At 40.4% G+C, this 16,733-nt stretch overlaps 1 protein-coding gene across 1 annotated transcript; it reads right to left on the bottom strand.

Annotated features, from left to right (window-relative positions):
- Window positions 1–1,165: 1,165 nt before the first annotated feature.
- slc25a17.S (solute carrier family 25 member 17 S homeolog) lies at window positions 1,166–15,266 on the bottom strand. Its single transcript, NM_001094864.2, is given in 9 exon segments — window positions 1,166–1,633; window positions 2,350–2,432; window positions 2,554–2,649; window positions 3,244–3,389; window positions 4,823–4,939; window positions 5,175–5,326; window positions 6,749–6,815; window positions 8,616–8,676; window positions 15,113–15,266. Coding segments are annotated over 9 exon segments (933 nt in total). The 5' UTR covers window positions 15,188–15,266; the 3' UTR covers window positions 1,166–1,497.
- Between the last annotated feature and the right edge of the window lie 1,467 nt (window positions 15,267–16,733).

The raw sequence follows: 16,733 nt of genomic DNA on the forward strand, positions 1-16,733 counted from the left end.
TCATACGCTTAGAGACTGTTGTCCCTTGGTGTCTTACGCAGGAGCAACCAAGGGACAAGCAGTCTCTAAGTGTACGATAGCTCGTTGGCTTGTGGAAACAATCAACTCTGCTTATGATCAAAAACAAACACCCCAACCCTTCTCTGTGAAGGCTCATTCTACTAGGGCACTGAGCACATCTTGGGCCCTACAGAACTTGGCAACACCAGAGCAGATCTGCAAAGCAGCCACTTACAAGTTAAATATTTTTGCTGCTCAAATGGCCATGTTTGGCAGGAAAGTTCTGCAAGCAGCAGCAGCACAGTAGTTGAGCAGAGAGACTATGCACTTACCCACCCAATGAGAGGGACGGCTTTTGGACATCACCTGACGTCTGCACTGACAGGAGGGCCGACTAGAGAAAAAAAGGTTTTCTACTCACTGGAAAATCCTTTTCTAGTAGGCCCAAACTGTCAGTGCAGTAAGTCCCACCCAGGCTGATTTAAGTGTGGGCATAGGGACCTTCTTGCTCGCTATACTTTTGTCACTTGACTTCCTTCTAAACTTCTATCTCCACCAACTAAGCTTTACAAACGAACTGATTGAAGATGGTGGAGCCAACTCATATATCAAGGAGGAGGAGGAGCCAAGAGGCATCAATCTTTCTGTCCTGCCTCCAGAGGTGAATCAAAACGAAACTCTGACGTCTGCACTGACAGTTCGGGCCTACTAGAAAAGGATTTTCCGTGAGTAGAAAACCCTTTTTTTCAGTGTATCAAAAATGCACCCAATTTACTGCTAAATGAAGCTTTAGGCCATGGCAACAGTGGGTTGATTCTCAGCCTGTGGATAAACAGAGATTTAGCTCCCTACTCTTACATAAGCACTGTCCTGTGCCTGCTCCTGGAAGCACCGTCATGGCCAAATGCAGGCACAATGAGCAGATCTCAGCACTGAACTCCATACTTGTGAGATTTAACACAATGTGCCTGGTAGGTGCTGATTCTCAGGCTGTGTTGCTGGTGGGTGTTAGGGTGTTTTCAGAGATAAAAGTGGAAAAGTAGTAGAATGAAAGGGGAGTTAAAACTGTCAAAGTACAGTAAAATAACATCTCTCTGTCTGTGAAGTTATAGAGAGCTTGTTTGCAACAACAAAAACCTCAATAACCACCACTAGGGTACATTACATACAATAATATCTATATGGTTTATTTTGCATGGATTTAAAAGGACATCGCTTGCATATATCACAATACTGTGTGCGAACACAGCAGAATTGCGCCTGCACTCATGCATCTATTCTCTGGAGTATTGCAAATACAGGAGAACATCACGCGGCTGCGTTCAACAGAGGATTGTATTACTGTCATTAAATATAATATTTTTGGCATTTGTTTGGGAAGACAATGAGGCTTCAAATATAGATCCTTAGCGTCACAGGAGCTCAGTTTAGGGAAACCCACAAATCCTGTTCCAAAATAGGAGCACAGTCTTTCCATCAACAGAAACACTGTCCAAATCAGCCTTTTAAGCCCATAAGCCTGAATGTGAGGCTGGTCAGTTTCTCGTACACCAGGAACATGAGAGCAGCAGTTAGTACAGTCTGTAAAAGCTTTGCTTCCAATCCTTTGTACAGGCCCAATATTCCCCAGCGCCTGGAAAAGAACACCTGGATCAGTGCACATCAAACCTACACACTAATGTTTTGCCATAACTAATGGAACCTTATATTGACTGAGGATCCTCTAAATGTTGTTATATTTCTACAGGCATGTTATTCTCTTTCTAGCCGTTGGCTAGGGCCACGCTACATGGCTGACAATCCACTGCCCCCATTCTGTTTTTCAGTTACTGCAGATTTCGGTTCTAAATGCAAAATGTTACGTTCCACGCTGAAATCCAATGCAGGACTCGAGCAGAGACAAAGCTTCCTGGTGCAGGCAGAACAGGAGCGATGGGGGGACCAAAAGCATTTCTCCACAATTGTCTAGCCCTAGCTTTGGGGGTTTGTGCTACTGGGAATTGAGAAGGCATTTACCATATACTGTAAACTGGTGTCAAGGATTTGTGGCATAGCAATATAAATGGCTGCTTCTGTAGCCAGGTCCACACCATGCCAAACAACAACATGGCACCACCATATTGTCTGTTAATAGTGACCCTCTGCCTGAATACAACAAATAAGCTTTATGTATCTGTGGCCTTGTTATAAGCTCTGTGGGTCAAAGCGGAGCGTGTCCTGGGTATTTGGTAGACTTCCATCCCAAATTCAGTCCATATCTAAGTATTAGTCTAATGCACATTACCCAGTCTAACTAAACAAATAACCACATATGGCTTGGGCCTTGGGGCAGGAACACAATTGACTTACTTAACCCTTTGCTGAAGGAGATAAATGACACGGCGCAAACTTCCTAGAGGCCGCTTCTCTGGATTTCGTTTCTCTTGTCCAAACTGCAAAACAAAAAATGTATATCCGTAACGAGCAGCAGTTTATTATAGAAGGAGCCTCAATACATACTGCCAGCCAATGAGCATTCAGCACGGTCATGCAGTCGTTGAACGAGTTACTTACCCTCAGTACTGACTGAACAGTCTGCAGTGGGTATGTCAATGCTGTGGCAATGGCCTTCGCAATAGCACCAATCACAAACACCTCCATCGCTGTCAGCTTTCAGGAAATACAGACAAAGAAATGACAACATTTTAGTTCTAAACAAATTGAGGAGAGGTAACATAGCCAAATGCCACATATACAATTGCTCCAAAATAGCATCCACGAAAGCCAATGATCTCAGGGGCTTATTTACTAAACTCCAAATGCAAAAATTATGAAAAATTAGCACATTTTTTGGAATTTATTAAACCCTGATGGAAAAGTCAGAATCAGAAAATCTGGCATCTCAGACCTGTCGAGGTTGCATATAAGTCAACGGGAGAAGTCCCAATGACGTGCGCTGGGTTTCGTGCAATACCCCGAAGTTTTCGGGCAAAAAGCGACGTTTTCGGGTGAAAAATCCGAAATTTTTTTGAAAATCAGATTAAAAAAAATAGTCAAAATCTGATTTATTTTCCAGCAAAACAAATTTTCAGGAAAATGTACTAATAAATAAGCGTAAAAAACCCGAGTGGAGTTTGTAGCAGAAAATATTGCAATCATTCGGACATTGATAAATAACCCCCATAGTGGGTCCCCGGTGAATATGATTATCATTGGGTTTACTGGTTGATAAAATGCTGTTCTAGCAAAGCAGGGGATACTCACCTCTGTCTGGCCTTTCAGAAGCTGACGCTTTAATGCTTCGTAGAACATGAACTGGATGGCCGGGTTGAAGACTAGCAGGAGAGAAGGGAAGGTTCCATTCCAGAGAGCCATGACACCCTCTTCCCGCAGGATTCTTTGAAAGGCATCTAAGAGAAAGCAGATCTTCATCAGAATGCATGCATTTATCATCCCTGCATCATAGTCATCGAGTGACTGTATAAGTGACCAGATTTGCAATGCATCAAACAAGGCTATAGGAAGTCTTTTACTATTACACACACTTCAATAGCAGACAGTTTTAAGGTCACTTGCATTCCCACATTTATCAAGGTTTGACTTCACGCGAGTTTTTATAAAATCCTATGACCTAAAAATTCCACTCATTGAAATTTATTATAAAAATCAAATAGGTTCGACCCGAAAACTTGAATCGATTTGAATTTTAAAAACTCAATTTGAGTCTTTTTCTCCAAAAAAAACTGCAATTGAAGGCTGCAATTTGGCAGGTTTTAGGTGGCGAATAGTCAAAATTCGAGTTCTTAAAGGGCCAGAGTATGATAAATCTCGAAAAAATCAAATTCAATTTTTTTTTTTAAAAACTCAAATCAAATTTGAATAACACCCTAGTCAAGTAATTAATAGGAAATGGTTGAACTCTGCGCTCGGTGCAAAAAGGGTCACTTCGATGTAGCACTGACTCAGTTTACGGGATCCACTTGTCCCAAAGGTCAGAATTTATTGAAAAGGGTAGCGGTACGCTACGAAGACTTGAAGTGTGTCTGTAAAGGATAGAATGCGCTGATAGTATAATAACATTAAGAAAGGGGAGGTGGTGTGATCAATCCGGTCTCCAAGCGCTCTCCAAACTCTGCGCTTGGAGACAGGAACCATTTTGGAATTAGGACCCAAGTGGGTAGACCGCATCACGCAACGCTCCAACTACAACTAGCAGAGAAGGATCGATGAAGGAAAAAAACGGTCTGATATGTGACTCGATACCTGCTATTCTGTAAGTACATTCTAAGTGTGGGCTGATCTACGGTCCCTTGCTATACTTCACTATATATAGCTTTTACCTGACAGGCATAATCAGGTGGAGGATCCTGCATATGTTTTCCTGCTTAAGCGCCAGCTAACTGAATGTGAGAGTTTCAATTGATCACACCCCCTTCTTAACGTTATTATACTATCAGCGCATTCTATCCTTTACAGACACACTTCAAGTCTTCGTAGTGTACCGCTACCCTTTTCAATAAACTCCCTACTCGAATTTGAATAACTCCCTAGTTGAATTTGACAGTTTGGACCATAAAATTTTTTTGGAAAATGTAAATTTTGAATTCGACCCTTGATAAATCTGCCCCTTAGTGGAGTGCAGAGCAAGGAGGGAGAAATTACTGAATGTAATGCCAGGGGATGACACTGAGTAATAATGTAGAACTGTATGGCTAATGGCTGGAATAAACAAATGTGTCATTGCATTATTATTCATATTGTTCAGCCTACAGTACATGGTAGGGAAGGGGCCATTACACAGAGACCCCATCCTGTAGTGAGTAAAATTTCATGTCCTTCTCACCGAATATTCCTGTATATGTTGTTGGGACAAAATCATCACTGCGGAACTTGGCCCCCTGCAGCTTCAGCCTCGTATTCACCACCCAGAGCGGTGTTGTTAGCAGCACGTTTACAACCCCTAACCAAGACAAAATACAAACAAAATCAAGAGCTAGAAATGCAGTGGCCTATGAAAATGAGGACAGATGAATCGATAAGACAGAAAAAATAAAAAATTTTGATGGAATTCAAGAAAGAAACTCGCAACAGAATATTTAACAAGACAGATAAAGGGAGGTGAACTAATTAAAAGGGCTGTAAGATGTATGTTCTGTATGGGAGATGTATGTGTCATGGGATGAACAGATCATTACCAGCAATGAAGCCAATGGTAAGGTCCTTGCCCGTGGTCGGAGCACTTCCCTTTATGGACAAGGCTTTCAAGCTGTTGAAAGTGTAGAAATAAACAAAGTTGGAGCAGCAGAGACTGGAGATAACCGAGAACCAACCTCGATATGGAGCCACTCTGCAAAGAAGAAAATACAGGTGAGAAGCAGGATAGATTCATTACAGTTATATTCTATGTAAATGTTCCTTTAATACTGTATCAAAACCACTATTTTAGGATTCGGTTGAATCCTTCACAAAACATTCAACCGAATCCACATGCAAACTTCCTTGTTGTGCGACGAAAAAGTCACATGATTTTTAGCATTTGTATTCAGTGCGTCCAGGCACTGGGATTCGCCCGAATCTGAATCCTGCTGAAAAAGTTTCAATCCTGGATCAGGTGCATCTCTGTGAATACTGAATTATAAGTACAGGTATGGGATCCATTATCCGGAAACCCGTTATCCAGAAAACACTGAATTACAGAAGGCTATCTCCCATAGACTCTATTAGAATAAAATAATCCACATTTTTAAAAATGATTTCCTTTTTCTCTGTAATAATAAAACATGATATAGATTTGTAAATCCAAACAAAGCTAGTGTTACTTTATTGGAAGCAAAACCAGTCTATTGGGTTTTATTTAATGTTTACATGATTTTCTAGTAGACTTAAAGGGCATGTAAAGTCTAAAATAGAATAAGGCTAGAAATGCTGTATTTTGTATACTAAACATAAACATCAATTTACTGCACCACAAGCCTAATCAAACACATAATTTATGCTTTCAAAGTTGGCTACAGGGGGTCACCATCTTGTAACTTTGTTAAGCATCTTTGCAAGACTTAAGACTGTGCACATGCTCAGTGTGGCCTGGGCTGCTTAGGGATCGTCATAAACAAAGCTGCTTGAGTTCTGCATGGCTGGGAAGTAAGGCGGGGGCTCCCCCTGCTGTTCATAAGTATGATTGTTTCCCTGCTCAGCAGTTAGGGACCGTCTGACAATTCCTATCCACAGCAGTAAATGAAGGGAGAATTTCACTGCATACAGTCAGGTTTCTTATAAAAACGGTACACATTTTTTAATTAAAGTATATTGGAGATAGGTTTCTTTTTCATTAAAGAAAGTAAAAATGGGGTTTTATTTTTTTGCCTTTCCTTGTCCTTTAAGGTATGAAAATCCAAATGACGGAAAAATACTTTATCTGGAAAATCCCAGATCCCAAGCATTCTAGATAACAGGTCTCATACCTGTACTCTTTCATTAGATTCAAGCAAAGCCGCACAGAATCAGAACATCTACTGCAGCTTCCTTCTTTCTCTGCTCAGGAAAGCGATGAAAGGAAAGGGCATGTGAGGCTTCTGATCTTTTTCCTGAGCAAAGGTATAAGCTTCTGCAGGTATCTCTGACAGTTACAGGAACTGATCAGCAGGTGGCACTGTTGTTACAAAATTCATTATAGGGGAAGTATTAAAATTGTACATTGCCCTGAAACTGAAATAAAAAAAATAATACAATTAGACAATTACAATGAGAGAGCTACAAGAAACAGACTTACAGTCCCTCCTCTCGCATAATCTCTAGCAGTACGGCCGGGGTGGAACGGGACTTCCTCTTGTCATCCACTGGAATAAAAGACAAACGAGAGAACTGACAGTTGCTCACGTATGAAAAGGACTCTGCATTTATTCATATGATCTGATCAGCCAAGCTTTAATAGTGCTATAAATATCAATGACTCATTTCGGTTCTTAAGAGCAACTTTAAAACAGACAATAGAAGAAAAGTGTGGGAATACAAATTAATGGAAACTTTCAATTCTCTGAAGAATGGACTAAACCTGGGTCTTGGATTTATGGCTAATTATGTGGACTAAGAAAGGACTGCACCAGGTCAGAAATACCAACACGTCTGGATATGGACTAATGGAGGCCATACACGGGCAGATAAAGCTGCCGATATCGGTCATTGGACCAATTTGACAGCTTATCTGCCCGTGTATGGGGGCTTCCGACGGGTCTTCCCGATCGATATCTGGCCACGATATCGATCGGGAAGGTCGGATTTTTACCCGACCGACCCGTCGGAGCCGCTTGGCGCATCGTAATTCGATCGTTCGGCCATACGACCGAACGTTCGAATTACCCCCGATAAAGCCATGCAGTTTAGTGGCATATCGGGGAAACGAGCGGATCTTTGAGTCTATGGCCACCTTAAGAGATCATATGGAATTCCTTTGAGTCTACACTCCAATAATTCAGCCCTAATTTACACTCAGCCTCTTTGACCCACATTATCTTGTACCTTATCTGCAGATCCCCTCGTAAATGACTTTGACACCTTACACATACATTGATATTTCTTGTTGTTGGTCATTTGACCCATGAGCTGAATGTTGTATTTATACCAGAGAACAGCACAGCTTTATTGTAATCAGCTTGAAAAAGGAACTAAAATGTTCTGAAAGCTTGCTATGATTATATTAGTTAGCCAATAAAGATATCACCTTTATACAAGTTTTGTTGTTTTTTATATTTCAAAAGGGTTGCCCTGTAATATCAATTAGGGATGCACCGAATCCACTATTTGGGATTCGGCCGAATCCCCGAATCCTTGGTGAAAGATTTGGCCGAATACCGAACCGAATCCTAATTTGCATATGCAAATTAGGGTCAGGAAAGGAAAAAGTGGAAAAAAATCTTCTTTTGTGACAAAAAGTCACCTGATTTCCCTACCTGCCCATAATTTAGGCACTAGGATTCGGCCGAATCCTGCTGAAAAAGGCCGAATCCCGAACCGAATCCTGGATTCGGTGCATCCCTAACATCAATGACTATGCAAGAGTATTATTCCTGCTTTCATCAATTTTAAGGCCACTCTCTAAAATCCTTCTGGTATTTATGGAAGAGCTTGGTGAGGCATTTGCTATGGCAAAAAAGATGTATTCAAATTGAATTTAAATGCAAACATGCAGCTTTCTTACTGGATTTCTTTAAAACGGTCCCTGATTATTTACATGTTCCAGTAACCTTACAATATGGATGGTCGGAGTATTGAAGAAAAGATGGTCAGGCTGGAAGAGTAGACATGGGAGGAGAGGTGTTTAAGGGAGTGTATGTAAACATATGGAGGGGCTTCTTCCTTTTCCCAGGATCTCATGTACAAGTTTAACCTCCACAAAGAAAGGCAAAAAACCTCCATCTGAACCTCTCCATATGCAATTTTTAAACCTCACCTACTACAAATATCGTACATAACTGTAGATAAACCGAACAATCCAAAAGGGAAGAAACATTTGTGATGTGCCAGGAATGTGCAGAAGCAGAGATAAGGGAAGGACACTGGGTCATAGTGATATACAGGTAATTTCTTTGTTAATTTGTTTTCTTGAACTCAAGCAGCCCAAGAAACCCATCTGTTATTACCTTGCAGCCTGAGCCGTGCAGTGTCCAGTGGATAGAAGAGAGTCATTGCAGCTACACTGCCCTGGGAAACAGATAGAGAGATATGAATATCATGGGGGTTGTAGCTGTTCATACAACAGAAACATTTATTATCCGGGTCAATAGGACCACAAGGTAGACCTGCAGAAATCAGTTCAATAGGACCTGAGAAAAGGACAGTTGGGGGCAGATTTACATAGGGTTGAAGTTAAATCCTTCGACTTCGAATATCGAAGTCAAAGGATTTAGCGCAAATAGTTCGATCGAACGATTAAATCCTTCGATTCGAAGGATTTTAACCCATCGATTGAACGATTTTTCTTCGACCTAAAAAACATTAAAAAGCCCATGGGGAACTTCCCCATAGGCTAACATTGCACTTCGGTAGGTTTTAGGTGGCGAAGTAGGGGGTCGAAGTTTTTTTTTTTAAAGAGACAGTACTTCAACTATCGAATGGTCGAATATTTGAACGATTTTTAGTTTGAATCGTTCGATGGTAGTCGAAGGTCGAAGTAGCCCAAAAAATCATTCAAAATTCGAAGTTTTTTTTATTCTATTCCTTCACTCGAGCTAAGTAAATGTGCCCCTTGATGTATTGCCATGTCACACTGATGGCTCACTGACTGAGAATGACCCACTACTGATCAGCTTTACCAAAGATAATGAAGGCTGTGACCAGAAGGATAATGGAGGTTCTAAGGTAGAGAAGGGGATTGTATTATCAATACTGGTGCATTGCCACCCAATGATCTCAGGCCAAAAGCTTTTGTTGTTGAGGGCTGTAATACCAATAAAGCAATGGGACAGAGCAATGTTCAAATGGTGGTATTTTATGGCATCCAGTCGGCCCAAAGGCTTCACAGACTTCACATCATTTTAATTGAATCCAGCCATCCAACCTGCTATATGTCATATAGTTGCCCCACAATATGGAATGAGTTGGACAGCATTGTTCTAAACTTTGGAGACTAGACATGGAGAATCACCTCTGAATTTCGAGTGAATGAACAGCCACAAACAAGCCCCCAAAAAATCTCCTGGCTGTAGGAGTATAATGAGCGACTCCATTTGCTTTACCAGTACTCAGGCAATCACCGTGTATGGACTGGATACACTGGTACCATTGCCAGAATATACATGGAAATCAATGTGCGTACTTTAGTCTCATTTTACATTAATCAGGCCTCCATTTCTTTTTTATAGGTCATAATTCTTTTGTTAATAGAAGGTATTATCAGTCATCAGCATTGCTGCAGTATTTAGAAAATGGTACAGAAAAGAGTATTATAACATTGTTAAAGGAAAACTATACCCCCCAAACAATGTAGGTCTCTATAAAAAGATATTGCATAAAACAGCTCATATGTAAAATCCTGCTTCATGTAAATAAACCATTTTCATAATAATATACTTTTCTAGTAGTATGTGCCATTGGGTAATCATAAATAGAAAATTGCCCTTTAAAAAATAAGGGCCGCCCCCTGGGATCGTATGATTCACTGTACTCACAAACATACCAACAAACCATACATGTTAGGTCACATGAGCCAATTAACAGACAGAGTTGTGTCTTTTGCTTCCACACTTCTTCCTGTTACAGTTAGTGTTGTAGTATTTCTGGTCAGGTGATCTCTGAGGCAGCACAGATAGAGTCACGAAATTGTGGTTCAAGGCAAGAGATGTAAAAGGGCAATATTTACTTAAATATATATTCCAGTTTGGTAAGATTCTTTAATATGTCACTTAATATGATATAAACTATCTGTTGCTTAAGTGTTCATTTTGGGGGTATAGTTTTCATTTAAAGCCCTAAATCCAACCATGGTGACCAGATCTGTTCAAATTTGTTTGTGCTACCCCTGGTTTCTGAAGTGAGTTTAATAAGGAATTGCTTTATTAACCAGTTCTTGCCATAAGCAAACACTGGGTAGGGTTGTTCTCATCCAGTGCATGCCAATGTCTTTTCTAGAGTAGAATACTAGAGACCAGTTGCAGGTGTAATTGGTGGGGATAATATGGTCTACTCTAAAATAACCAAAAGGCAAATTCTGGCTGATGTTATACAAGGGAACTCTAGGTTAATGATATTTTGCCAAAAGTTGGCTTTTGGTGGCCAAGACCAGATCATGTGAAAAGGGTTTGCATTGGTTTGCCCACATTGGAAACAGGAGTCATCCATCTGTCTCCCCATTTGAAAGAGTTTCATAGGGGTGATGTAGATCTGGTCAGTTTCCCAGCTGCCCCCAGTCATATGACTTGTGCTCTGATAAACTTCAGTCACTCTTTACTGCAAGTTGGCATGATATCACCCCCTCCCTTCCCACCCCCCCCAGCAGCCTAACAACAGAACAATAGGAAGGTTATCAGATAACAGCTCCCTAACACAAGATAACAGCTGCCTGGTAGATCTAAGAACAGCACTCAATAGTAAAATCCAGGTCCCATTGTGACACATTCAGTTACATTGAGTAGGAGAAACAACAGCCTGCCAGAAGCAGTTCCATCCTAAAGTGCTGGCTCTTTCTGAACGCACATGGCCAGGCAAAATGACCTGAGATGGCTGCCTACACACCAATATTACGACTAAAAAAATACACTTGCTGGTTCAGGAATGAAATTTTATATTGTAGAGTGAATTATTTGCAGTGTAAACAATGTAATTTAGGAATTAAAATCATAAAAACTTTAACTGAAGTGCAGCTTGGTCTGTTTGAGTGGAATGTGATTATAGCTGGGAATCTGGAGGCTGACCGCCCGGTAAGTCTGTGGCTGCACAGATAGGAGCTGCACAAGGCAATATCAGATGTAGGGGAGATCTGGAGCTGTCACTTCTACTAACAATGAAATAAAATAAATTAATGAAAAGGCTTGATTTCCACATCTCGTATTTAGATGGGGATGACGGAATTTAAATGCAAGTTTCCTGTTCTGGCTATCCCCTCCCCTTAAGCAAGTTCCCACAAGGCAGTGCTATGTCTCATTATCTTGTTATTTAGCATGTCAAACCCATAGGCAAAGGCATAGGTAGGGTTGCCACCCGGCAAAACGCCTGCCAAGGCAGGGGCCAATATTACAAATTTACCGGCAATACACTTAACAAAAGGCCGTGGCCTGCCCCCAGTCTGGTCAAAACTCACCTTTTTGCCGGCTTCTGGCCAATCGGCCACCATGGCTCCGCACTATTTGACGTCACGGCCCACTCTTTTGTTCCCGCCCCCTCCACCGACCGGTGGAAATTTTACCAAAAGGTGGCGAGATTATACGATAATTAATGGGGCGGTTCATGTTTAAGTTAACTTTAAGTATGTAATAGAATGGCCAATGCTAAGCAAGTTGGTCTTCATTATTTATTTTTCTATAGTTTTTGAAGTATTGGCCAACTTCTTCTGACTCTTTCCAGCTTTCAAATGGGGGTCACTGACCCCATCGAAAGAAACCAATGCTCTGTAAGGTTATACATTTATTGTTATTGCTACTTTTGATGACATCTTTCTATTCAATTCCCCCCCCCATTCATATTTCAGTCTCTCATTCAAATCAATGCATGGTTGCTAGGGTAATTTGGGACCTAGCAAACTAGATTGTCTCAGAAATCTCTACATCATACTAAAAGTTAATTCAAAAGGTGAACAACTCCTTTAATGTAAAGGGCAGTGATATATCAGGGCCATGTGATACTGCAAACATGTTTCATGGGTATCAGACAATAAATTTCTTACTGATCACTATATTGAGAATAATGCACTCCCTGTTGTAAAGGAAGTCATAACTCTTAGGTGACTTCTAATCTTCATATTTTACAGTAAGGGGTGCATTATTTTATTTTCATGATACATGAGTATCAGTGAGTTGAGTTTCAGTGAGTTGTAACAAACATGACATCACTGAGCTCCATTTATAGAGTAAATAATGTAAACACTATTGTAAAATATAACAATACAGTGTATTACAAAGTTACAGAGAGTTCAATGGCCATATAAAAGAACAAGACCACAGGCCAAGTTCTTTTATAAGGGCTGTGGAACTCCAAGGTGACTTTTAAAATCCTTAGATTTTACCACAGGGTTACTTTATTTATTTTAATACACAAGTTTCAATGAGTCAAGTGACAAATTAAATCACAGACATTATCACTTATGGCATCACTAAGCACTGCTTATAACAATATAATTTACAGGTTACAGATATTCATGGACTCTTGGGTATTATATAGCTTGTATTGGACAATCAGCAGTCTCTTGCCTATAAACAGCAAATGCACAGTTATCATACATTTATATCAGACACAACTGCCTGGTAAATTCTGATCAGATTCTAACTACAGACCAGTTTCACCCTTATTAAGGCTCATCACTTCCCTGGCTCTACATATGCTAATCAAGAAAGCCCTGCACTACACTGATGAACCCCAATAGAGCGAAAACTATTTACTGCCCCAGATAGGATATAGATAACTCAGTGGATCAGGTTCAGTCTATAGAGTATTCCATGAAAATGGAAATTATATATACATATAACCATAAAACTAAGTTTCCTTTGTAGAATTCCTTGTTCTTGTAAGGCCGTTTAGTAATTTGTCTAAAAAAAAGAAGGAAGAGCATAACTGTAAGGCAGCTCGTCGCTCTACATGGGGTGAATCACCACTGAGTGCTCCAGGGGAGGAGGATGAGATTTTTTTTTTGGGGGAGGGACCAATAAAAAGCTTTAAATGAGAAAGCTTGTAACTGTACACTTATATCTAAGCCTCCTTAATCGTTAAAATATGGATAAAGAACTTCTCACTTGCTAGAGTGCACTTTCCACTGATACCTGTTGGTTCAGAATTCGCAGGCAGGAAATACAACCCCATGGATTCCCCTGTGATGGCGACGGTGACTACTCAAAAGATGATCTAACTCATTAAACAATGCAAATGATGGGAGTTAATTGTTGTCCAGCTATTACTGGTCTTTATGAGAAAATAAAAAGAAACTACTTAGGCACAAGTCGACCATCAATCACAGGAACTCTTACACTGTCCAGCTGTGGCTTCTTACCGAATTTTGCATTAAAGACTTAATTAGATATAAATACAAGCGTTTTCATACAGTTATAGTATCACAGGGACACTTCTAATGAACACCGTTTGCTGGGATGGACATGTTGATCTGAAGCATAACAAAAGTGGTATAAGGTTGTACTGTTTAACTGGATAACATAGTACAAAAAACATTACCTGGGATGGACATCAATCCAAATGTAAATACTGCAGCCCTTCAAGCTGGATTTTCTAATCATGATTTTTCACTTACTGTTACCCCAACAACATATTGTGTATGTGTGCTCAACACTGAGGGGAATTCAGACAATTATGGACAGAAAGGGAGAGAATGAGTCTGATAATGGGAGTGACTGAACCACCATGTCGTAGCTGCATCATGACCAGGCCTTTGCCTTTATGGGGTAAACAACACAATATAAGCAACTTAATGCAGAGACAGGAATAGTTTAAGGGCATTTGTGCTTTAAGACACAAAGTTCACTTGAAAATGATCTTTTGGTATGATGGGACAATGACACTGTAACTATAATAATAATAATAATAATAATACAGAAAGGAAGGCTTATAAGTGGCTGTACAGTTACTGGTCTGTCTGTCCCCTGTAAGCAGTGAAATGTGAGGTTGGGTAGAAAGGAAGGCAAGAGAGGACCACATTGACTATTAAAGGAATAGTTCAGTGTAAAAATAAAAACTGGGTAAATAGACAGGCTGTGCAAAATAAAAAATGTTTCTAATATAGTTAGTTAGCCAAAAATGTAAAGTATAAAGGCTGGAGTGACTGGATGTCTCACATAATAGCCAGAACACTACTTCCTGCTTTTCAGCTCTCTAGATTTACACTGACTGGTTACCAGACAGTAACCAATCAGAGACTTGAGGGGGGGGGGTCACATCTGACATATCTTTTGCTTTTGAATCTGAGCTGAATGCTGAGGATCAATTGCAAACTCACTGAACAGAAATGTACCATGTGGCCCCCCTTCAAGTCGCTGACTAACTCAGAGTTAGAGAGCTGCAAAGCAGGAAGTAGTGTTCTGGCTATTATGTTAGACATCCAGTCACTCGAGCCTTTATACATTTTGCACAGCCTATCTATTTAGCCAGTTATTATATTCACACTGAACTGTTCCTTTAAAAATGAAGGTGCAGCATTGTATCAATGGCTACGTTATACTGATAGACTCCCATGTATTGCTAGTGAAATGAACGTGTTCCCATGTATTGTAGAAGAATCCTAGTGGCAAAGACATGACAGGCTAAAAGAAAATGAGGGCCACGTTATGATAGAAGCAGCTTTTGCCCGGGCGCCTATGGGTTCTTGCCACTACATGATGTACGTGCAGTCACACACACTGTTTATTTACACATCACTGTATATTTACTCACACTTCATTACTCAACATGCCTGATTAGCATAACATTCTCTTTTCATACTCACCACCGCTCCAGATACTGCATGGACCAAACTTTCATATGTGAACACTGACAGCAGAGCAGACTCCAAACCCCCCATCTCCGAACCCTTTTGAGTCTCTTCTAGCTTCAGCATCGCAACTATTGCCTTCATATTACCTGCTAGTCACTCCCTATCCGCGTGTCACAACACTTCCGCGTTCCAAGCCCTGCTATTGGGTTGCGTCCCGCGCATGCGTGTTCAGAGTTTGCGTTCCAAATACGGGAAGCATTAGTATTTGCGTTCCAGTTCTCATTTTTGCTACCAGTCACTCATTTAGTCTTCAAGTCACGTGCATGCTTTGCATTACACCAAGCCTCGTTTTTAAAATGTCTTTAATATTTCAAGCCTCGTTCTGCCACTCATTGATTTCTTTGCTGTGTGAGGTAGGTTGCTGCTAAACGTCCGTAAAATGTATTTCTTAGACTAAGTTTGTAAAATACCAACACAGTTTGCACAACACTTTGCAGAGAATGTTCATCATAAAGTCTCTGACCCAGAAATACATGTCATATTGTATATTCTGTTTCTGGAGAGGGTCACCAGCTTTAGAGAAAAAAAAACAGTCAAAGGGGATTGGGGCACCACTAGTGAATAAGGTTTTCCTTTGCCATTTAAAAATGAGGACAAATCATCTCATGGACCTAATTCAGATATTGCACCAGACTAAAGAAATAAATTGCTAAGTACAGACAATTGTTTTACCTTAACAACCACACTTTGACATCAGCAGTCTCCTTCATCCCTAGGACCAAATTGCAAATGTATAACCCAGATTTAACCCAGAGGTTTCACAGTCTTCTTTGATTTAGGCTCTGACCTGGACTCAATAATTTGTGCTAAACTAGGGAGATTGGGGGCCTAGTTAACATCGCTTGTGCTTTTTGGCATAAGCAATCTATTAGGAAACCTTGTGTGAGTTTCCTGACTCGCGCTGGGTTTCAGAACAAAAAAAGCTCAGCAATTTTTGTAATTTTCCCTTAACAGCTTTTGTTCCAAAAGCCCATTCAGAGAAATTTCCTGAAATTGCTGTGGTTTTTCAGGCTAAACCCCAACATAAATTAGGAAACGGACATGGGGGTTCCTTTAAGATTGCTTGAGTCCGATCAAGGCCATTTTGGACTCTCTCTACATGTTGGGTGAGCCCCTGACCTTTTATGCAGCAATAAAAATGTTAAAATGAAACAAAGAATCTGCCTTCGTTTTCTCTGCTTATGACCGTCTGGAACATTATTAAAGATCGGCAGAAAACTTAGGTACTGGGCGCAAAGCAAGGGTAGGTTGTACTCAGAATCCTTCTTGCTTCTCACCTGTTACTGCTCAGGCTCCCTGATATTGAAGTGAAATCTACATTTCACCACTGGTCATAGTGACCACCATTTATGTCTGATAGGCAGTATGAGCAGTGTCAGTTATTCCTTCCCTAGAAGAAATATAACAGAGAAGCAAATGCCATGATTATTATGCTAAGATTCTGCCTACCCGACAATTGTATCTATCTGTATTAGTTTTGGTATACAATAATGTTTTTCACCTACCATCAGTTGTTGTTAATGATAAGATAGATGTTGTAATGCCTTTTGGGAATATTTAGGGTGCAGCAAAA

The sequence above is a fragment of the Xenopus laevis genome, chromosome 4S (genome assembly GCF_017654675.1).
Source record: "Xenopus laevis strain J_2021 chromosome 4S, Xenopus_laevis_v10.1, whole genome shotgun sequence".
Lineage (NCBI taxonomy): Eukaryota > Metazoa > Chordata > Amphibia > Anura > Pipidae > Xenopus > Xenopus laevis.